This window comes from Coffea eugenioides, chromosome 8 (assembly GCF_003713205.1).
Source record: "Coffea eugenioides isolate CCC68of chromosome 8, Ceug_1.0, whole genome shotgun sequence".
In the NCBI taxonomy this organism is placed as follows: Eukaryota; Viridiplantae; Streptophyta; class Magnoliopsida; order Gentianales; family Rubiaceae; genus Coffea; species Coffea eugenioides.
The window spans coordinates 40,405,752-40,430,303 of NC_040042.1; the positions used below are offsets into that span (position 1 = coordinate 40,405,752).

General features: G+C 33.8%; 2 protein-coding genes across 2 annotated transcripts; both read right to left on the reverse strand.

The window, feature by feature from the left end:
* Positions 1-4,471: 4,471 nt before the first annotated feature.
* On the reverse strand, positions 4,472-6,094 carry LOC113780762 (putative UPF0481 protein At3g02645). Its single transcript, XM_027326536.1, has one exon. The coding sequence runs from the start codon at positions 6,092-6,094 to the stop codon at positions 4,472-4,474; it is 1,623 nt and encodes a 540-aa protein (XP_027182337.1).
* An 11,377-nt stretch (positions 6,095-17,471) lies between these two features.
* On the reverse strand, positions 17,472-22,441 carry LOC113780950 (exosome complex exonuclease RRP46 homolog). Its single transcript, XM_027326740.1, has 8 exons — positions 22,259-22,441; positions 21,697-21,810; positions 21,498-21,598; positions 20,798-20,818; positions 19,824-19,896; positions 19,670-19,737; positions 19,219-19,351; positions 17,472-17,861 (listed from the first exon to the last, which is right to left on the reverse strand). Exons 1-8 carry the CDS (start codon positions 22,362-22,364, stop codon positions 17,779-17,781), a joined length of 699 nt encoding a protein of 232 aa, XP_027182541.1. The 5' UTR covers positions 22,365-22,441; the 3' UTR covers positions 17,472-17,778.
* Between the last annotated feature and the right edge of the window lie 2,111 nt (positions 22,442-24,552).

The following is a 24,552-nucleotide window of genomic DNA, read 5'->3' on the forward strand; positions in this document are numbered from 1 at the left end:
AAGATTTTGGTGGATTCATGGGGGCAATTGCACCACTTTGCCCCACTCTAAATTCGTTTCTGCCTTATTGCTGCCTTACAGATTGATATCAATTGGTTTATATTATGACATAGATTTTTTTGACACAGCGTCTAAACCTATATCATGGGTTGGGGCTTGGCTTGCAAACGAGTCAAGTCGAATTTTTGATCTTATCAAGCGAAGTCTCAATTTAATTTTATCGAGTTCAAACTCGACAAACTCTCAATATAAAGTTTGAGTTCGAGCTCGATTTATATTCGAGTCAAGTGAAACTCAAGCTTGAGCTTAAAAATAATTATTTTTATATTTTTAAAAATGAATAAAATAATATTTTCTTAACAAATAATAAAAGATTATGAATATTTGATAGGGTATTAATTATTGGCAATTTTATTATTAATTTTTCCCTTGTTCCTGCCAAATATTATGTTAATTGTTAACATCTACTCATATTTGATATCTGGACTCAATTTCAGGAAATGAAACAGAAAAGTATAAAAAAAGGAGGGACTTTCTAAAGAAAATTGAGACTCCTAAAAGCTCAACAAACCTGGCCCACAGGGAGAGGAGAAACGGACTTCCTCTTCTTTTTGCTGATGAAGGGTTGCTGACTAGGAGTCTGACTGTGAAGAATAAACGAAAAAGAAGGACATTGAGGAGCAATTAACGCCACTGGCCATTTGGTCCAGTGGTCATCACCATTAAAGGTGATGCTGGAGGTCAGGGGTTCAATCCCTGTCTCCCACAAATTTGCCACAATTTGTGGCGGTTTTAATTGACCTTCATCGATGGAGTCTGTACTCACATCGAACCCCCTCCCCTTCCCCTTAGACTAGGCTAGATTAACTTATAGGACATCTATCGTTTCGACAAAAAAAAAAGAAAAAAGAGGAGCACTTAACTTTTTGTCTTTTCTTTTCCTTATCTTTGGCAGAGACAAAACGAAAATAGTGGGAGGCTGATTAGCATTAGAAAACGAAAATAAGGGAATTGGGACAGTTTGACTTCTAGTAACCTTTCACTCAATTCGGCAGGGGACCACGTAGGAGGTTTCCTTGTTAAGAGGGAATTCTTCTTATCAGCAGGAGAGCTTCGGTTCCTTTGCGGGTTTGGAGGGTCCAGTTCCTTCGTTTTCTTTATTGGTCCTTTTTCCGTCTCTTCTAAGAAAACGACGGGGAACATAGCTTGTTTTAGATAATAACTTCTGCAATTTTGCATGGGATTTCCTCCATGAAGATTCCTTTGTTTTCTTTATTGGTCCTTTTTTCGTCTCTTCTAAGAAAACGACGGGAAACATAGCTTGTTTTTTATAATAACTTCTGCAATTTTGCATGGGATTTCCTCCATGAGAATGAACTAATTCATTTTTTCTAGTCGAAGGTCAATTTGAGGACTCGGTTCTGAACATCTGTGAGATCTAATTATTTTACTTATTTCTTTTATTTATTGGTATTTGTACGTTTCTTGATTTAATTTCTTATGCTTGTTATGTTATTTGAATGTCAAAGGCCTGATATTCGAATTAATCTAATAATCTACTGTCATTAATTGATTGAATTTGTAATTGTTCAATTGGTTAATACTAGTGGCGACTAGCGTGATTGGTTTCATATTAGGGAAACGTATAATCTAACTTAAACAAACCCTCGTAGCGTGTTTGTTGGTTAGAATTGGGTTTTTCTAATTCTTAACGCAATTTAGGAATTAAATCCTATGGTCGTACCTAGGGTTATTTCTTGGTTAGGGAAATAGTTAATGGTCATACCTTGACTATCGAAAAGGTAAGGAAAGGCTGGTTGTTTATCGCGTGTATGACAACTATAACCAATCTGTTAATGAGTAATTGAATTATCTTTGCATCGATGATCAGTTGAATGGACCGTGTCTGAAAAGTTGCACCTTTGACTAGAGTCGTATTGGTTATTGATTAATTCTTGTTTATTTCTATTAGTTGTTTCATTAGTTAGTTAATTAGTTGTTTTATATTTTCCAAAAATCCCCCACGCATTGAACTCTAGAAGAAACGAATTATCCCCAGTCCCTGTGGATTCGACCCTGCTCACTGCTATATACAAAATTTGTATTTTTTTCTTGAGTAGATAATTATTATTGCACAGACTCGACACCCTGTCAATTTTTATATAATTTTACTATTAAAATTTAAAAAATATATAAAATTGAGTTACTTAAAGAACTAATAAGTCAAATGTTTTGGAATTCGAATTCGAATTGATCAGATTGAGTTCAACTTGAATTCGATGTTAACCAAACTTGAGTTTTGACTCAGAATTAATTGCGATCGACTCGCAAGCCGCTGGACTCGTGTGCGGATCATGATTTGGCTCGATATCTAATCAGTAGAATCTCTCTTTGTGCATCTTTGTTTACACTGGATCAGCATGCATGAAACCAACATATCTTTGTCTTTTACCAATGTTACATGCACCAAATTTCATACCCTAGTACCGGAGATGGAATCAATAATGTTGGTCAGTAATTTCATACGTCAAATCAACAAATGTGTCAAGAATATACTAATTGGGAATGGTCATTAAACAAATTTTTGGTATGATGCATGGCATTCCATGGGATCACTATTATTGCAGTTTTCAGAAAATCTTCTACGCTGCTTTGGGTGCAACTCTCAAGATACAATGGCTAGGTGTATTGAAGATGGAAAATGGAAGTGGCCTCAAGGTTGGAAAATGTCAAAGTAATTAATACTTGAAAGTTTTGTTCCAACGCCAGATTACAAAGATCAAACTAGATGGACTGCAAGTGGTAATGGTGTTTTTTCTACTGAATCAGCTTTGAAGGCAATCAGATGTAAAAAACCAACTGGGGAATGGTACAAATTGGCTTGGAGTAAAAATCATATACCAAGATGCTCATTTACCCTATGGCTACTTTGCAAAAGAAAATTGGCAATAGTGGACAAATCGAGGAAGTGGGACTTGAAAGTGTAATCAACAAAGCAACAGTTGAGAAAAGTATGGATCGCATAACATGTGTGGTGTACTTAAAAGTAAACTCTCTTGGGATTGTGAAATTCCTTGACTTGCTCCTCACTAGTCAAAGGATTCATTCTGCAATCAAATTAAGAGGACAGCTTTAGCAGTAAGGGAGTTGGGGATCCCTACCAAAATTTTGATATAGCGTGTGTTTGTAGAGTTTTCAGGAATATGCTGTAAGGAGGAGTGTATTAGTGATGATAAGAGAATCTGTGTGTAACCTGATTTCCTGATATTAATAAAATTTACCATTTTACTTAAAAAAAAAGAAGGCAAATGTGTCCAATAACTTGGCAGAGGCAATTATAGCAGGTGATAGTTTTGTAGGAAGGTCACTGAGGGATAATCTACTTATATTTCCTAAGGGCAATATTAGTGTTTAGTTAGAAGGCAGTGCTTCATAATCCCGTTAAGTGCCGAATATTAATCTTTTAATAAAAGTCATTAAAATTAGTGAATTAAGAAAAAAATTTTCTGTTAAGCTTATTTAATAACAAAATTTCCATACATTTGAATACATTAAAATCTACTTAATTTTTTTTTTACAAAATTTAAAGTGAAAATGCAATCACTTGATTTGCTGTATGCTCAAATTAGTGTAATCATACTCATCCAAAATCATTTTCTTCCACCACTGCCCAACACGCTTTTACACATATACACATCCTTTCTTGCTCTCTCATATATGTGTGCTTTTGTCATATATGCATACGGACACTCTCTCTCACAAACACATACACACAAATTCACACATTTTCGTCACCTACGTACACACATTTTCTAACATTATATGTTTATCATACAACAAAAACGTGCATCTTTTTTTCTTCCAAACACACACTTAAACATACTCTCTCTTAGACAAAAATATTCGATTTTCATGTTAGTTCATTTTATCAAAATTAAAAAGTAATAGTTAAAAAATTACTTTCATCTAAAGTAAAATAAAATATTTGTAGTAAACTGTATGATACACATAAAATACAATACTTCAATTCAGTGCTCAAATTCAGCATATTATGAAACAAATTTGACTTTATAAATTGTGCGAATTCAAACTTAAGTTTCAGTTTTCAGGTTTTAAATTTTAATTTTATCAAATGCTCCCTAAGTCATATTTTTTGCATTGCATATCACATTTTGTTGCGATGAAATTGATTCACATTACCCTCTTTATTTTCAATCTTACACAACTTAGATACACCTTTTTTTTTTTTTTTGGCCATTTTGGAGTAATAAGCTACAATTAAACGAGACAGCATTAGCAAACAGGTATATCTTTCTTAACATTTTTTTGGCCTTTTTTGGTATTCTAGATACGAGTGCACCTTCCATGAGAAACAATAATTTAATAAAGAAAAAAAGAAGAAATAAATGAATCATATGCTTCTCTGTTCAATTAAAACAGACATTTTGCTTCCTGGTGCTGATTGAGATAATCATGACGATCCCTGGTGGAAGTTCCAGAGCTTGCTGCATTCATAGAAATCGCAAAAGGTCTGCAGGCCAAGCACGACCAGCAGCGCGCCAGTGGAAACCAGGGCCAGACATTTCCATGAAGCATACAAATTCTTCTTCAACCCTCTAACCGTCCTGACCAAAAGCTTCTTGCCGTAGAATTTGTTAACTTTCTCAACGGCAACCTCGATGTTAGACTTGTGATCTGAGCCGGCATAACATCTCTGCATACCGTTGAATTGATCAGCAATTTCCCCATCCGTGAGAGCCCCCTTGATCACCCCATTTTGCTTCAGCAGCTTCACGTCTTCTGCAGTGTCTATAATCCCATTCATGAGGTTGACGTATCGAGCAAATTTAAGGGTTGACTTACACATAGCAGCCTCGTAAGCCACCAGATTCCTCATTATCACTTCTGAGCTCACGTTCAAATTCATTACAGGAAGGTACAAAGCGGCTTCCTCTTCCACGAACTTGATCTCTTGAATGCTCCCAATGAAGGGTTTGCATTGCACTTTAGCATAGCGCCAGAGATGAGATACCGACGGAATTTCGATTTCATCATGTTCTGAATTTTGCTCTCCAGTACCCAGGTTGCCTTTTCTGTACAGCCCAGAAATAGTTGACCATGGAATACTCGATACAAACTTAACAGGGCTAAGAAATCGCTGGGTATGCTTAGGACCAATGGTCTCCACCAAGTCCAAGAGTGTTTCCAAATTATTGTGAGCCACTTCTGGATCTTCATTATCAGTCGAGAAGGACGAGGATGAAGAGGTCGATGAGTTCCTGAATTCTGTATAAGTTGGCACGACTTGAATGGGACCATTTACTAAGCATCCGGACACGGCAGGACCTGGGACATTAACAATCATATGATACATCATATCTAACAAATGCAGAGGTCTACGGTAACGGCATTTGTTGGTCTTATCAATAGAGAACTTAACAGGAGATTGTGCTTCACACAATTGAAATAACATTGAGATCAACTCAATATCACCTTCTACCCCCTGATCATTGGAATTAGGAGAGACTTGAAGAGACTTGCGAATCTCTTTCAACAGAACAAATGGGAGTTGATTCTCAAGCATCATGATATCTCTCGTGACAATAGTGTTGCCGAACAGTCTCCTGTCCGTGGTCTCATCGTGCACAAGATAAGAATGCAAGATGTGGAGAAAGAAACAACCGTCTATTGCTATGATCCACGCCAACGTATCTTGATCATAGTCCATGAACTTATTGTAACAAGCCCGGATAGAAGGATCTATCTCCTTCAACCTGTTGATCACGATGTGTTGGAAATTGGAAATCTGCTCTGGGGTTGAGATCTCTTTGATGGCAGCGAGCTTGTACCTCTCCATCTGATAGAGCTCGGGGCGTAAATGATGGTACGGCCCCATGGCTATGAGCTGAGGAGTATAAGCTTCGGGTTTTTTAAGGCTGAGCGTTTTGGGGACTTCAAAAACAGAAACGGGAGGGAGATGATCGATGTCAACGGCAATTTCTTTCCGGAAGATGTTGCTGATTCGATCAACCCAGCCCCTGGCGCAAGAGCTTAAGGGAACTGTGGCTGATGAATATGAATATGAAAGGTCCATTCCTTTGGTTTTGGGATGACGTGAAAATGTTAAGTTTGACGATTGGGAAGCAATGCCGCGTGGTGGTATTTATAGGAACGCTGTACTACAAATTTGACATGTTAAAATTGTGGATATATATATATATATATATATATAGAGAGAGAGTTAAATATGAAGACGTCGAAAAGTACGCGGCTATGAAATTAATAAGGAATTTTTACTGTTGGATTAATTTTGCAACAACCTTGAAATGATGACTGTAAGTTATAGGCTGTTAGTTTTGACTGTTAGTTCTTGCAAAAAAAAGACTGTTAGTTATGGATCAAATCACAAGCAAATCAATAATTCAGGCATTTCTACTCCCCCTCAACTCTCCCCAAAAGAAATCCTTCTTGTAATGTGAAAAGAAAAGAAAAGACAAGAAAGATAAGGCAGCATTTTGTGTGCTAGCCATGGGAAAATTTCCAAAAATTATGAAACTCGAAATTTAGCATTGGAGTGGGGTTTGTCTTAAGCTGCTTTCAGTTGCTTGAACATTGTACATCGATATATAGGAATTGAACTTTAACATAAGAATGCAGATACAACTATTGAGTGCAAAATTAACAAAAAAAAAATAAAAATTGGAAGACTAAATACATAAGGACTTTTTCATCTTTTTCTCTTATAGACGTTATCCTTAACAATTTTTTTTTTTTTTTGGAAATAACTGAACTTTAGAAAACTGGGTTTGGTCTATTCGGTCCATTAATTCTTTTTTCTTTTGCATATTATATTGTTCCTTTGTTAGGAATCGCTCTGTAACAAAAAATCCAATACCGACCACAAAAAATTTAAAAAATCCTTTTGTTTAATTTTACATGAGAAACGTGGTGATAAATTGAGGCGCTACTATGCCGACCCTTTGTAACAAAATTCAATACCACAGCGGCAAATTCGTTCAATTCAACATATAAGAGGCTAACTAAGGATAAAATATTCTTGGAGGGAAAAGGACATGAACGGCCCTTTTTTTTTGAAGCTAACTAAGGATAAAATATTCTTGCAGGGAAAAGGACATGAATGGCCTTTTTTTTTGAAGCTAACTAAGGATAAAATATTCTTGGAGGGAAAAGGACATGAATAGCCTTTTTTTTTTAAGCAAAAAAATAAACAACATTAATATCGTTGTCTGTAGAGGTTTGTTTTCCTCGAATTAGTACTAGGACACTATAACATATACTAAATTTAATCAAGGCCAATTATTGCTGATTCCTTATTTATAACGTGCAATTAGGGTATTTTTAAGAGATAATTGCAGTTTTGGTCTCAAATATTTGGGTTACGAGTGTTTTTAGTTCCTAAAATTTGGATAAAAGCAAATGCATTCCTAACTATTTTAGTTTCTATGTACATTTAATCATAATGACTGATTTTTACCAATTACTAATAGAATCTAATCATGTGACAGCAAATTTTTGAAAAAAATTAATAAAAATTACTAAGTAAAATCTGTAATAAAAGATGACTAAATTACTCATATGCTAGTCATGTGAGTAATTAGTCTTTAACTTAATGACCTCATAGGTAGATATCATACGTGACTTCTAATTGTAATCAATCCTAATCATGAGTTTTTGAATGCTTATCCACTATTTTGTTCTTGACGTTCCTCAAAGAAACTTAGTCGCTGGTGGGCAAAAGCATAATACCGTGGTCATCTATATCTATACTATATTAAAATGTGCCAATATAATTTAGTGATTTAGTTGTTGACCGATGGAAAAACTCTTATCTCTTGAAGAGAGGTGCAGAAGCTCTCCCATTGGCTTAGGCGGGCCTTCCACCACTTCTACTGATGCGGACGTGGTTCCTCTAGTTGTGAAGAAAGAAGTAATGAAAGAAAAGGGAAGCTCGGGCCGCGTTTGCTTATATATCATTCTAAACCTACTCCTCCTTGATTGAAAAGAATTCCTATACATCCAACGAACAAAGTAAATAGATCCAATATAAGTAAATATTTAGTTTTTACTTTTCAATCTCTAATGACTTTGTTGTATTTGTAATTCTAATGTCTTATTTTTATTGTGTTGATATTTTTTTTGTAATATCGGCTTTGTGGTTGTACTTTATGAATAAATTTGATTTAGGGAAGCTTTAGGTTTTACTTTAGAAATAAAATCGAGTTCTATTTAAAATTTGTTTAACGATGAAATTTCTAAATTAAACATAAACACAAAAGACAGTTCTTTCAACTAGCTAGGAAATCTCTATATTGTGTTTCTTTCATTTTTCTTTCTTGCTTTCTTTCATTGTTCTTTTTTTTTTTTTTTGTGTCATACAAACACTAAAAGTGAAAGAAAAGGAATTTAGAGATTTTGAACCTGCCATCTACTTATGAGGATGATCTAAAATACTGATCAATAGTATGACAAATAAAGTCATACACTCGCTTGGATGTTAGCATTTGCCCAAGTTTATTGACTTGTACTTCTAACTCTAGTACTATTTATTTGTTTTTGGTTCTAGAGTTGAGAATTAGCATAATCGAAGTATAAGAACTGTTTAGAAGACACATTGTGTCATTTTCATTTTCTTTGTTTTTCTTTTTTTTTTTTAGGGGTACAAAGAACGCATATTATGTTAGATTTAGTGATTATCAACTTTATGAGTTTGAAATTTCTCTTCAAATTACCTTAACACTTAATACTAATATAACTCATAGACCCCCTCATGCATAAATTGGCACATCTAAATTCTCTTACATCATTTAACAATTGAAAATTTTTTTCTCTTCAGTTTTATCGGTTTATTGCCTTATAGGAGGAAATTGGAATAGAAAATTAGTGAGTAATTATTAACCGCCAAGTGAAATATTATCTTCAATCTGAATGGGAAAAGGATGAAAAGTGGAATTAGCAAACAAAAATATTAAAAATATCATGGGGAATGTTCCTTATAGATAACGAACTTGAATTCATTTATTTTCTATTGGAATGAAACTATTATTGGATAACTTTTGAAAGAATTCAATAATAGAATGAAGGTTTCTTCATTTGGGTTTTAGGAATTAATTTACTATATACAAATAGAAGGGGTGCTTTTGAGGAGAATAATTTTTTATATTACACAAGATAGACTCTAAACCTTACAAAGAGCAAGGGAAAGATAAATTCCTAACAAATGAGCACAATGGACTTGAAGGCTACCTAGTTAATGTCCCTATAAATTAAATTGGGTTTTGGAGACTTTGAAGAGAATAATCATTATATACTTTAACTAATTAGACTCAAGCAAGAAAAGTTACACGCATCATGATGAACAAAATTGTTAATTGTGGCTACAAATGAGATTCACTATGGGCAAATTAATTACTTTTAGGGAATAGATAATTTGTAAAAGGATATAAAATGATAGCAAGTGTAAAAGTTTAAGTTTGGAAATAGCAAGAACCAACCATCTATAGCGGATTTGCCTAGACAATGTAAAGTGCCAGTTAGGCTAGATGTTGAAGAATTTTTAACTTTAGATCTGTTTTTGTAACGAAGTAAGTACTGCTTATTTATGGGGATTTTTTTCATATATTGGAGGTTTTGGTTTGGTCCCCTCCGTTTGTTTATTTATTTTGATGTTAATAAAATAGAGTTGGCATCCTTTCCTCATATACGGGGTCTGCCAATTTAAAAAAAAAAAAAAAAAGACCAACCATCTTTAGCATATTATCATCTATGTTGAACCGCTATATATTAAAGTTTCTAAAAGACTTTGTAGTTTTTATGTTATGAAATTTTTTTTGAACTAAATTTTCTCACAAAAATAATGGAGATGTGTTTTAGAAATTACGGAGAAATAAGCAACGATTACAGAGAAGTAAAAAAAAAAAGTTACTAAAATGTCTCCAAGAAATTGCATTTACGTTGGGACATGAATAGTTTTAAACATTCTTTAATAGTTTCAAGATCAAGATGGATTCCTTAATCAATTTGGATAAAATGGATCATCAAATTGTTCTAAAAATTAACTTTGCTTACATTAACTTCACCTCGAAAATACTCAAAGCTTTTGAAGTTGTTTCATAAAATATTTGGATGTAAGTGGTTTGCCTTATTCTCAACAATCCTGTTCTTTCTTTTATAGGTAATTTCTTAAGAAAGCCTTGCAAATTATGTGAACAGTATTTTATGATAAAATTATTATTATTTGGACATGTAATGTTAGACTTTTGAAACATTTATTTTTGTACGAAGTTGGATTAATTTTTGCTCTCAGTAATGGCCAATTTATCATGGTTTTCCTTCGGATAAAAAATATTGAGTTTGGGACTTAGTTTGATTTCATTGTGATATCATATTTCCCTAATAATTTAAGAGGCAAAGCTATCAAAGTCAATAAATTTGAAGTATTTAGTTTTTTTTTTTGCTAAATATATACATGCAATAATTTTAAAAATTACGATATTTTTTTTGAAAATTTAATGCCTAAAATTTATGGATCTTGGTGGTTATTCATGGAAAAGAAAAACTCTAGAAAAGTGAGAAGAAATTGAACCAATATATTACAGAGTTATGATTTGACAATAGATTAGTATTTGTCCTACCACTATGGGTTAACTGTAAGCAAAAGAATCTTAGTATAGATTATTGTATTCTTTTTGTTGACATAGAATATGATACTTAATGTATCACATAATAATTGGTGCATATTAATTCCTTTTGTATAAATAGTAACTGTGCACATTAAAGACAATGATTCCTTGGCTGCTATTAAATGTAAGGTAATGAGCTTCTCTTATTAATAAAAGTCCTATATTTTGCTAATAAAAAAAAAGAAATAATAGTTTCAAAAAATGGAAAGAGAATAGAAGATGAAGCACAAAAGAATAAGACATCAAGATTAGTTAATCAAAGTATTGCTTTCATCATTGAATTGTTGCATTCAAATAAGTAAAATAATCGAGCATAGTTATTGTGACTATTTAATTTACTTTCAGTATCAATGTAAATGAATTTTGAACATAGTGAACATTTATAAAAGCAAGATGTTAGGACATATAACTAAAGAGCTAAAATTTTTTTTTTAAAAAAGGCTTGTGGATTAAAGTTGACTTTGTTTTATAGGCCAGAAATTAGTGTTTGAGCAAAGACTGTGAGGTGCCTACTAAACGAGTTTGATTTAAATCCTTATGAATTATAAATTCACTACAGGATATACTATGCTTGTCAAAGAATTGTTAATGATATTTAACATGTATATTAAACATGAACAAGTGCTTTACTTAAAATTTAACTCTTTAAACAATTCCAAATTGATTACATTTCAATATGGCTTATTAAACACGCCTTTGACCGTTAAGCTTATTGAAAATGCCTTAAACCTAAGAATAAATAAATAAATAATGTATTGAAAAAGATAAATTACTAAAATTGGAAGAAAAATCTCAAATAAAGAAACCTTCAAAGCTCAAAATTAAACTTGTGGAACACATAAAAAGTATAATTTATTTTTTCACTCACCATATAGTTTTTAATTAAATATAACTATAAACAGTTACAGCAAGAAGTTATACGATGCAAAACACAAGTACACCTAAACTAATTAACAATTTAGCTTAATAAAAGCAGTTCTTCGATCATGAATTTGAAATTCCATGATAACTATTTTGGAATTTGCTTATTTTAAAATTTGCTCTTTCTTCTCTAATTTTCCTTTCTTTCTTAAATTCACTTCTCTATTGCTTCATAATGCTTCCCTACTAAGTGAAACAATGAATAAGGTTTTCTAAACATTTGTAGGTGTTCTATATGTTGTGCTAGAGAAGTAAGTCAATTTTTACCAAAAAAGAAAAAAGAAGTTAATAGCACTGCAATACTGTAAATTGTTAAAACTTCTATTCTTGTAATTAATTTTGGACGACTAATTATTTTAGTAATTATCAAGAGAATAAACAGTTACAACGTGCAACACACATTTCTCCATCCATCCTTGTAGTAACAAAGTCTGAGTTAACTTGCAGATATAGTCTCTGCATGTTCCTCGACTAGGTTGTTTCCTTAACCATCACGTTGTTGGTTGATATCAAAGTAATGCACGTCTCTTCGCTTTGGACTGACGGCAGTGTTTATATATAGTTATGGCAGATTTCCTTGACGCAGCGTCCAACCTGTATCATGATTTTGCACCGTGTCAGCATGCATGCGTGAAAACAACATATTTTTGTCTTCGTCCAACGTTATACATATCAAATTACCGCATAATTAATGGTATTGTTCATTTCACATGACTGGTACGTACGAAATTTCATACCCAAGTATGTGATTAAAGTTTTTATGTTAACTTTTGTAGTACTTAGTTCAAATTTTTATAGTCTTATTGTCTAATTATTAAATAGTATGTAATTTTGCGACGTAGAGCACAGATGAAAAAAAAAATTGATAATTAGCCTTATTGAGCATTACAAGTAAATATTTAAAACTAATGATGGGCGCAAAGGGTGATAAAAATTGATAATTTAGTTTGTAAAAATAAATTTAAATGAGTTTACAAAAAGTTAAAATAAATGGATTATAAATGGATAATGGGTTACCCAACTCATTTTTTTTTATTTATCCATTTATACACATCTAATTGAATTGGTATAAATGAATTAATTTAATTATACCCATTACCCATTTCAACCCGTCCAAATCCGTCCAAATCACCCATTTTGATACTTCTATTTTACCTGCATGCGAAAACAACATATTTGTGTCTTCATCCGACGTTATACATACCAAATTACCGCATAATGCACCCTTGACACCAACAAAACCTTCATTAATTATTGGGAAATCCATGGAAGTCGATCCCTCTTAATTAATTATATTCTTCACCTCACCGGTTTTCATGTCCATCCTCCATTCGCGGACGCGAGTAAATAGAGATCCGTCTTGTGAAGTGTTTTCAGTATCTTCAACCCTATTTAGGGCTTGAAACCTCTGCAAAACCGCTCAAATATGTCCCTGCCATATTCAGGTCCCAGTGTAACTTATGTTCGAGCTCTACATCTAATCACTACAACCTGGTTTTTTCATATTCAAAATTTAGCCAACCCAAATCATTTATAACCCGTTTGGATTGGTATTATCTCGAGTTTTTTTTTTAAATATAGTATAACGATTTGACGTACATAAGATAAAAAAAATAATTGAAAAATATATTTTAAAAAAAAGTGAAAATTAGTTACCTGTCTCCATCTTCAACAATTGATGTACGCAACAAGGAATTAGCTAGTTTCATATCGACGCGTCTATGGCAAATTAGTCACCTCCTCTCCATCTTCAAAACAATTGTCAACATGGAATGAACTGCACTTTTCAACCTAGAACCACTTGACCGAATCAGCATCACCATATTGCGGCATTACTCCAATCCTTGCATATCCTTTGCTTTCATACATCATCAATCTGATCGGTCAGGAAACATCAAAAACGAAAGTAAATGGTTTTCAGCTGATTACTGAGAAAATAAAAATGGAAAGTGCTGACTGGTCTTCTTTGGCAACTCAATTGAGGTCTATCGTTATCGGAAAATCTATAATGATTACTGAGAAAATAGAAAGAATTCACAGGCCAATTTCAAGCCCTTGGAAGAGGAGAGCTCCGTTCTTGAATCCCGGCTAAACTCTTGATGAAAAGCCTTGTAGATGACCCCATAAGAGTTCGGTGAAACAGTATATATAAATTGAATTGAAATTAATCGGTATAAAGAGACAAAAAATTTAAGTCTTTAAACAATTCCAAATTGATTACATTTCAATATGGCTTATTAAACACTTGGATGCATTTAGTAAGCGCCTCAAGCATTCAGAAGATATTTGAAAATTTTGAGTTTGTCTAACAGGGAATACTTGTTAAAAGGCTTCCCAGAGTTAATTTTACCAGGAAACTGTCTAAAAATTAAAAAGTGCAGTGAATCTGAGTATGGCCATTCGAATGATCATTATCGATTACAAAATTAAGGGAATTGTCAGACCATAAAATCATGGCCAATAGTCTCTCTCTCCAAAATGCCAGATAATTGAGAATATGAAGAGAACAATCTGTAATGATTGCGCAAAAATGAGCATAAAGCATGCATTTTTTATTGTTTGTATCGTCTCACTCTTTTCTATGTACCTCTCACTATTGGTGCAGAATTCAAATTCTAAACCTAATAATGGAAAGGTCACTAGATCGACCCTAGTGTAATGCATTAATGTCACATTAATTACTTCAACCAATAGTGGAATTACGTGTTTGTTATAGCTAGTTAGCAGAAAGTGACAGACTAAGACTAAAAGAACATAGGAAATCACGCACCTTTTTCTCATGAAAACAAGAAAAGACGAATAAGCAAAATCCTACAAAAGGGAATCAAGCCATTTTCGTTTCTCAATATTCCAAATCCAGCCAAACTTATACTCCCTCCGTCCCACTTTGATAGTTCTGATTCCTTTTTCACACAGTTTAAGAAAAAGTAGTTAACTTTGTTGGAACAATTAATTTAGGTAGCTATTTTTCTAAAATACACTCACATTAATTAGAGTACAACCTTATGGGAACTTAAATTGATGGTAAAAAAAAGAATAAACTCTCATTAAATGGAGTAGGTTTATAGTAACAACAACTTACATTAAATAAGGATATTTTAGGAAATTTAAATACAACTACATTTTTCAAATGGAAAGTGGACTACAATTTGGGACAGACGAAAAAGGAAAACAGGACTATCAGAGTGGGACGGAGGGAGTAATAATGATGAACCTCAGTTGGATTAATTATTTGAGGCTGTCGAATTACTCAAGAATGATTTGTGTGGTTCCCCTACTATTCAAATTTATTAGTGGCCGCTTGTCCTTTAATAAATTTACAACTTCATTATTTCACACCAAATCCGACCAACATTATACTGATAAAAGACCATGATAGAATCAATTCTTACAATTTGTCAAATCACTCGAGAGTGATTAGTGTGATCCCTATTGTTTAGTAGGAGTAATATTTAGGCAAAAAAAAACAGGTCGATCTAGGATAATTTATTAGCTGCTGCTTGTTGGTTCATGATTATGAACTTTCAACACTTCCAGGGTTTTAGTGGCATATTTTGATAGCTTACCAAATCTATTTCCTGTGCCAAAAACACTCTCATTGTTGTTATAGACCTCGTGGATTTCTTGTTTGTTTTGTTTAACACATGACAATGCAAGTGAATTAACAATGACTTTTCAAACTAACTATAGTCTAAAATTGAGCTAATTATAATATAGTATAGTTTTTTCAAGGTTGTAGATACTTCAACAAGGCGACTTTCAAGCTCTAGTTTTAATGTTTATTGTGTAGTAAGCAAATTAACAACACATTCTTAAAGCTAATTTATGCAATATATAATTTCATGTATAATATTCGTTTGAAAAAACAAAAAAAAAAAGGGAACAAAGAAAATGTCTTATCTTACCCCCGGTGAGGAAAAATTTAGTTACAACATTTTTTGTTTGGGCAATTAAAAGTATTTTGTTTTGTTTTTAAGGAAAAGTAATCTCTGGCTAAAGTGCCCTATAAATGAAAGACAAGACATTATTAAATTGAAATTTTCATTGTAAAGTTTACCAAGAAAATATCAAGGAACCAAACGATTCTATGAATGGAGAATCAAATGATTTTCCCGGTCTGCTTCTCAAGATTCCTCACCCCTTTGCCAAGAAAATTCCTTAACCATTAGACTTTGTCAAGTCAGACAAGAGTAGCATATGTTGAAAAAGAAGAAGACGAAGAAAAGAAAGAGCACGTAATTGTCAATTGCAATGAACACCTAAAAACGTACTAAATTGGTTTTTGTCATCAACTGGTTTGGCTGATTACAGATGATTGAGAATCCCTATAGTAAAGTGTAATGCCTCATTTGAGACAAGATAAGGGACCATTGTTTGCACTATTGGTAGAAAGGTCATACCAAAATACTAGCGCAGACTGACCTCATATGTTAGGATCAAATTGTGGAATATTCGGAGCAATGGCAAAGCCTGGATTTCTTCTTCTTTTTTTTTTAAATTTTGGGGGGGTGGGTGGGGTTGGGAGGGGGACAATTCATAAATATTCACAGCACTTGCAACTAGGCCTGTCAACGGGTCGGGTCTAGACCCGGATTCGGACCGGATCCGTGAAATTATTGCGGGTATGGGTAGGGATTTAATTCCGTTACCCGGATCCGGATCCGGATCCGTTTTGTCAAACAAAAAACGGGTCGGATACGGAATATAGTATTCCGATCCGTATTAGACCCGGATCCGGATATAAATGAATTAATAATTTAAAAAATATATATTTATCAATATAATTTGATTAGGGTGCTGTATTTGAGTAAAGTCAATTTGATTTCTTTTCTTATTTGGTTTTTTCTTTGCATTAGTTAGAAATTAGTTTACAAATATATTTTTTTCTCATTTTTATTAGAAATTATAAATTTTGCTAAATTTGTTCGGGTAGACCTGACCCGGATCCGAGACCCGCCGGGTCCGGATCCGGAACATAGAATAAAAGACCCGCCAGGTAAATGGGTCGGATCCGGGTCGGTATAGTAATTCGGGTCCGGGTCCGAAATAATGAATTCCGGCCCGAACCCGACCCGTTGACAGCCCTACTTGCAACAAATGAATTTTAGAATCACCAAATGAGAATTAACGTAGGATGAGATGCTAAATGAAAATATTTAGAAACATTTCATGCCAACCGAAAACTTTAAGAATAGGTATTAATTAGGACTTTAGGCAAGAAAAAATTCAGGATTTTATCCTTTATATATATATATATATATGTATATATATAAAACAAAAAAAAAATCCTCGTCTTACTCCCACTAAAATTAATAATCAATCGTTTCCAAAAGTCTTTGAAGCCCTATGAATTCTGATGGAGTCCACCCAAGGAAACTTCATTTTCCTGCAGTCACTGCTATTAAACAGTAACCATAGGCATACACCCATTTTTACACCCTCCTAATCAGCAGCGTAGGCACCAACCCAAAAAATATGTATATGAGGTCTGAATAATGTGCCTAGAAACTAATTAGATAACAAGTCTGCACAACTACTATTGAAAATTGGCAGATCTTAAAGAGTTTTTTTTGTTATTAGGGCATCCTTCTTAGTTTCTCTGGGTTTATACATTTGCCTATTAATGTATAGACTAATTCGTTTATACTTTTAGCTTCTCTCTTGATGCATTTATAGAATTGAATCGGTATCTTGTTGCAATTTAGAAAACAAAGAATATCAGGTTCCAAGCACTGCTATTAAAATGGCTTATCTTCAATTGGTTTGGATTGAAACTGATTTTTATCATCTTCCATGCATGAGAGACTCCGCAGCTATACTTTCAGGGATTAAAACAACCGACTTAAAAAGTGACAAAATGGGTAAAATAAGTAGTCTTGCAAAAGAACTTTGCAGTGAGATATACATCATCATTCATCCAGTGCTGATTACAGACGAAACATGCTAAATCTAGAAGATTATCAGTACATGGCATCACAGGCTCATGCAAGCCGATTCACACCCCATAACAAAAGCTCAAATGGAATTTCAACCAAAAGAAAACAATGCTTATCAAACATTTAGCAGTCGAGGATGCCGAGGTAGAAGAAAACTGATGATTCGCCGCCTCCCAGCATCCTAAACTCCCACAAAAGTTGTACAGGTGAATTGGAATGTGTCACTTTAAGCTGCTTCTGATAAAGACAGATAACTTCTCACATGCAGCCCGTCCTCGTTGCAGACAAAGAAGGTAATCATCCACTGTAGACAATATAGCCACAGAGTTATATTTGGCAATACAAAGAAAAGAGTGAACAAGGAAATAAAATCTACAATATGACTCTTACACCCACTAAGATAGCATAATAACGCTATAAATTACAACAGAAAAACTTTTCTTTGCTTCTGACAGTCCTCGCACAAAATGCCTTGCCATAAACACAATGACCACCGCAAATGCCTTCTTCTCCCCAAACCTCCAACCAAAACCACCAGCATACAAGTATTCCACGAAGAAAGTCCAACAATCAACACTCAACATCCTTGACAGATTCTCACCAAGCAGCACTCCTCACTTTCCCGCTAGTGCATATGAAGGTGGGGTGTCTATGTGAATCACTATATCCAGTTGGCATGTCTATAAGGAAACATAGACTACTATTGGTTTCTCTGCACCATGAATAGTGTGTGATTTAAGTATGTGTAACTTCTGTGGGTGTGTAAAAACACACAATCCGATTAGATGGGAAAGGAAAACAAGCTTGGCAGTGTGGAGATTGAAGCTGATTGCAGCACTTGGGGGAGGAGAGAGAATCAGAGGTCAATTGATTGGAAGTATATTAGGGGATGCAGGTGAGGGGCTGGCAGCGGCAACAGGAGTGCGAAATTAGGCCAAACCAGGTAGTTAGTCTGGTAAAGAGATGAATTTCGGAAGGATTGTGATAATGTCAGTTATGGCTGGGGAGGGTAAAGACGAAAGGGTCAGGTCGCTTTATTTTCTGGTCAGGGAGCAAGACTTGGCCTAGAGGCAATGGACAGGCAAAAGCAGCTTGAGGATAGCAGTAACATGCAAAGGGCTGGTAACCTTGTTGCCACCTTGCCTTCTATCAATGTCCTACTTTTTTTATATCTTTTTCTATTTAGTAACCAAGTTAATTCAAATACTTGTCAATAATTCTATTACTATTACTTTCTAATACTGTTGCTGACCCTTCATTGACGAAGTTGTACTTTAGCTCTCAAACCTGATTGAATCCTTGTGTCATTTAGCCAATCCCTCAGGGTCAAAATGTAAACTACCCCATAAAGTGTGATCTCAGAATCATACCATAACTAAGCATTGGAAGACAAAATTCATTACTAACCATTTTCCAACTTAAGAACTGAAGCCTGCAATCTGCTAACAACACATAGATTGATAAAGAAGTTAGATGGCAACTATACTTCTAATTTATACAGCTTACAGCACAGCTGTCACATTATAGAAGGTTGCTATCATCAAGAGACGCCCTAGATTAAATACTCAGTGTGTGGTAGCAATCATTCGAAATATCCCAAAACAGAAGTTTAGAAGCTCAAGTTATTAAACTGGAGACTCAGAGAGATGTATAGCAGGCACCTGACATTGCACCATGTGTGACAGATGTAATAATCCCATGTTCCACTGGTTCACCTCCCACTTGTAATGATCCTTCAGGAAGCACGGACTGAATCGAGTTGGGAAAAGCTAAATATACAAATCCTTTCATGTTCTGCCATCGTTAAACAATGCTTGTAAAGATGCAGGTTAGTACATATGACTGAGTAATAGCTATTTTAAGACATATCTTCACCAAAAAAGTTTCATAATCGTGTTCCTATAAAAATATAATAATAAAAAAGAAAAGCACAAGAACAATGCTTCATGAAGAAATTGGAATGAACTACTCCAGGAGTACAATACTTCAGAAATGACGACATAAATAAGCTATATATATTTTTGAAACAGAAAACAGACACAGAATTGAAAACAAGTACATCCAAATTTGTCAAGCAGTAGAATGAATTATACAAAGAAAAACAAAACTCACCTGTTCCTCTGACTTGTTAGGATCCAAAAGAACCCGTCCATTTTTTGCTAGAGAACAGCATATTGCAGCTGAAGTATCCAGCAAAAACAATTAGTACCAATTAGTTAGTTCTTTCTCCTTGAAATAAGGTGGAGAATAAAAAAAAATCATTTACCAGCAAGATGTTTCAAAGGAATGCCAGCATCCACGAGGGCAGCACAAGCTGCATTGATGGCACATGGGAGAAGCTTAAAAACTGTAATCAAGGAGTACATCAACAAATAAAGGAAGTTGCGAGAGAGAGAAGACAAACTTTAAACAAGTACTGCAATTTAGCAAGAAGTGGTGCATGAATACTGCAAGAATTGTTTAATGTCCATAGCAACTAAAAGATAAAGTATCCCTCCTTAGAAGGATGCTACCTGACGAAAGTGAAGTGCATATTCAAATTTGAATCCCCTACAAAGTGTTTAGTTTCTGGACATGTGACCAAAGGAGTAGAAAAATCCAGTAAAATGGTGCAAAAAGTTTATATGAAGCAGTCATAATTGTTACAATCACAATAATATCGCTTACAAATGAATGTGATCCAAAGAAAATAAAGAAAGAAAAAAGGAAAGGAGTCCATGTGATTCCAACTGAGAATAGTTTCTTAACAAGGTCGACTAAAATCCTAATTTTCACTCTTTTTCCCTTTGTTTCTTCTGGTTTTATTTGCTTTGACTTTTCTAGTTAATCAGCAGCAAGCTCCCTTTACACTCGGTACATACATCAAAATAAATATGACCAGAGATTGGATCCTGAAAATGATAAATAGCTTCACCGTTTTGATTAAAATGAAATCCTCTTTCCTCGATGATGAAAGATCTTCATGATGACTCAATCCCATACATTTCAACATATTCACAAGTCTCTGAAGATAATCTCACAAGAAAAGAATCAGAAGAAACAGAGACAACCTCCTCTTCTGATTCTGAAAACTCTGAGGAATCCTCCTCTGGAAATTCCATCATAGAAAATAATAGCCTCAAAGAGGGACTAAGCAAATTCGCCACCAAATCAACATGGTTTAGTGGAAGGAAAAATATTCTTACTATAAAAAGTTTAAGGCCAGTATCATAAATTGATAACTATGATCATGAAGGATACACCACCATCATCATTTACAACCTGCAAAATAAAATAAAATTCATGCTTGACATCTCTCAGAACCCGCAAGCACAAATCTTAGAGTAAGACAATTAATGATAACACCACAGCCTGAGAATCACAAATTGAAAGAAATATGTGTACCACAAATATAGAAGAAACAACAATCCACGTGCTGATTGAGATTTTAAGGGAAATTCGGCAGACTATGGATTAATATGAACTGGAATTAAGCCTTCAGCTATGCTTTATGATAAGTCATACTTCCTTTAGATTTAAGTCAAGCTAACTTAACATGATTTAGTTTTCCAACTTCATTTTCTTTACATTTTTGTTGTTCGAGCATTCTTTTAATGACTCTATAAATTGCTAAACTACTATAGCCTCTTTGCTGTTTACCAATAGAATGTACAGATGTAAGTAGCTAACCTAGGTCAAAAATGGTTTGCCAGGAAACTATTACTGTTTCTGGTAAGCAGTGATTGTTGTAATAAAAATTATATTAATCAAGAGAACTAGTAGAGTCATAAATTCATACTTCATATTCAAATTTTGGAAAGATAAAGTTTCAATTCTCCAAAACCTATTAATTGTGATTCTGAACTTTAGTTGGATATTGAAAGCAACTATAATACTCCTACTATTCTCGTTGTCTATATCATCAAACGTCATGACTGACTCAACTGCTCAGTAAAATCACCTGAATTATGATCGATGTGGTGGTATTTGGATGAACATTCAAAAGGCAGATGCTTTGCAAAGTCCGCTTCAATATCATCTCACATTCTTTTTCGGGTTTCCCTAAGCATTTATCAAATTTATACAGATTAAAAGAGTGTACATATCTCCACTCTTCAACACATAAGGAAGACCAATCTATCTACACACAGGAATCTCACCTATCTGCCCTGTTTTAGGCTTCCATATGACCTCAAAGCAAGCCTTTTCCGGGTTTTCATTCTTCTTTGTCCCAGCCTTAGGTCCATAAACTGCAGCAAGAACTTTGGTTTCTCCTAATGCCAAAACCAGGGAGATGAAAGCACACCATCAACACACGAAAATTTTCCAATAATTAAAATGAATGGGTAAAGAATTCAACATGAACCTAATCCCTCAATTTCAGAGCAAAAATTAAACAATTATCTTTAATATAAAGAAAAATCTAGCATAAATTCCAAAAAAAATCCTGAATTCACTCTCTAAAGAAACCAAAGACCGTAACTTTAATCATACTTGGACAAAGGGTACAAAAATATTTCAAGAAAAGCAAGGCAGAAAAAAGTGATAAAAACCCATGTGAAAAATATTAAAATTGACACACAATTAAGTCCAGAAAGTCCCAATTGATGGAGAAACCATCAAAGAAAAGGGCTTTCTGGAAAAAAAAATGTTTACCATCTGCGAAACGAATTGCTCATGAAATGAGTTGAGGTGTTTATAGGGGGAGGAGAAATACGGCACCTTGAGACCAACTGGCGGAGCCGTGAGCACGGTTTAGAATGCCGCGAGAACAAGCCACTGGTCTTAATTGATTTGGCTTGCGCCCATCCCCTCTGTCAATCTCCATTCTTGTTTGTAGAAGAGGAGAGGATTCTTGGGTTTAGGTACCAGAGTTGGGGAGAGTTTGTAGAAGGGGTTTTGTTGGGGTTTAGGACTTTTGAAATTGGAAGGGAATTTAAGTTGGGCGAAATCACAATTCAGACATCAAAAGGTTGAATGTGGCTAATAGGCCCAACTATTTGGTCCGAATTTCCTTATTGCTTAAAAACTAGAGAAAATAGCAATTCAAGAGCATTCTTGAAATTCATTATTAACTTTTTAAAAAATCATGATCTTCTCAAAAATAAAAAAATTTCCAAATATTAGACACAAGTTAATAGTAATTTATCTCTAAATATTTGATCATGGCAAGAAAAAGAACTGGATTTTTTTGATCATAGGTGACAATTATATGTTGTAATATAAATATAAATATAATATATGTAGATATTAACATAACAAAGGTAGATAATAAAAAAAATAACATACAAAATTACAACAAAATTTTGGTACTCTTCAAATCAATATTATCTACTCAAATGCAAATCAAACACATCTCCACCATTAACGTTAACTATGACAATCCTATCATTTCGACAAAAAAAAAAAAAAAAATTAACGTTAACTATGGTCTAAAACCTACGATCAAAACTGTGATAGTCTATTGGAGGAATTTTATACTTTTCTAAAATATTTAAGATAAATGTCAATTTGGTCCTCCAAAATAAGAAATTTGTTGAAAAAAAAAAAAAAAAAAGTCATCCCATGTGACAGCACTACCCCAAGAACGGTTGATCAAGGTCAATCGTTGAAAATAAGGGCTTGAGTGAATTTTGAAAATTTTTTAGGGACTTTTCCATTCAAGTCCCTAATTTAAAAACTTTGGCCAACACTTATTTTTGGGTTAATCTCAAAATTTTCCCTTAAAATTTGGTCAAAGTGTAGCTTACTTCCTAACATTTATTTCTTTTCACTTTACTCTCTATTTCAATCCAACTCATCAAATTGACCATTAAAATATTTGAGTTAACCTAGAGGGCATTATAAGGGAAGATTACCACAAGATTTCTTGGATATTCAAAGCATGAGGTTTGATTTTTACTATAGAATAATTATTTTTTAAATTTTTTGGATCAAATAAATTGAAATACCAATATTCTTTTTCTTTTTTTGTTTTTTGCTTAGAATCATCATGCATGTAATTACTTTAAGTAGGTAGATATTGAACTTTGAACAAAAAGAAGTGAAATATGTGCTGTATAGCAGTTAAGAGTCATGGGAAAAAAAGGGGTAATTTTTACAGTAAAGTATATATTTTCCTTCCTTGATTGCCATTCAACACATATTTCTCTTCCTTTTTCGTAAAGTTCAGGTTCTACCCACTTAAATTAATTACATGCATATGACGAATTTAAATTAATCACATGCAATAACAAAAGATATTTTCAAGAACTCAAACAAATTTTGCTACCAATCCCACAAAATCCTTTTTTCTTTTTAACAAACTGTTTGCTTAGGACAGCACAAAATGGCAATTAAAAGAATATCAATTATTGCTACAGTGGTGGCAGTTACCAAAAATAATCCATTGTCATTGGTCAGTAATATAAGTTACAAAACGGATTCTGTGTCAATAATCAGCAATGGCTACCCTCTATGCGTTTCAAATTAATTAACATTTCAAACCGTAAATTTAGACTTTCCCAGTATGCCATTTCAAACCGTAAATCATAGTAAATTGCCTGAGAAAATTTTCAACCATACGGGAAAAAACCATAGCTGGAGGGGCACTCTTTTGTACTTCTATGGCTTCCAAGTCATAACCGATTCTTGGAAAGCCAAATTGCTGCCAACAAGGCACCTGACAGCAACTCTACAACTAAACCAAATCCAAAGCAGAAAAAGTGAAAAACTTGGAGACCATGCACATCTCTTCTAAATATGCCATTTATGGTAGGATGATGGATTGTTTTGCTTCCATTGCTAACAATAAACTAAGGCAAATAGCAACTTGGAATTTCATATATAAGCATCTTTGAGGTAAATACATTTGATTCTTTGCAGGTTTTACAGCTCTCAGTCTGCTGTTTCTCTTCTTTCTTGAGATGTATGTTAGTACTATCTTACTAATGGGATGTCAGCACTCGCTCGAGAGTCTTACTAGTCAAGAATCTGTGATGTGTGATATTTAAGCTTTTAGTGTGAAGTTCAAAGCA

Coding starts and splice junctions, on each gene's coding strand:
- LOC113780762 (XM_027326536.1), bottom strand. CDS start 6,094: ATGGACCTTTCATATTCATATTCATCAGCCACAGTTCCCTTAAGCTCT.
- LOC113780950 (XM_027326740.1), bottom strand. CDS start 22,364: ATGGAGATTGACAGAGGGGATGGGCGCAAGCCAAATCAATTAAGACCA. Junction 19,897..20,797: donor TTGTAAATGATGATGGTGGT/GTATCCTTCATG, acceptor ACAGTTTTTAAG/CTTCTCCCATGTGCCATCAA. Junction 19,352..19,669: donor CTAACAAGTCAGAGGAACAG/GTGAGTTTTGTT, acceptor TAACGATGGCAG/AACATGAAAGGATTTGTATA.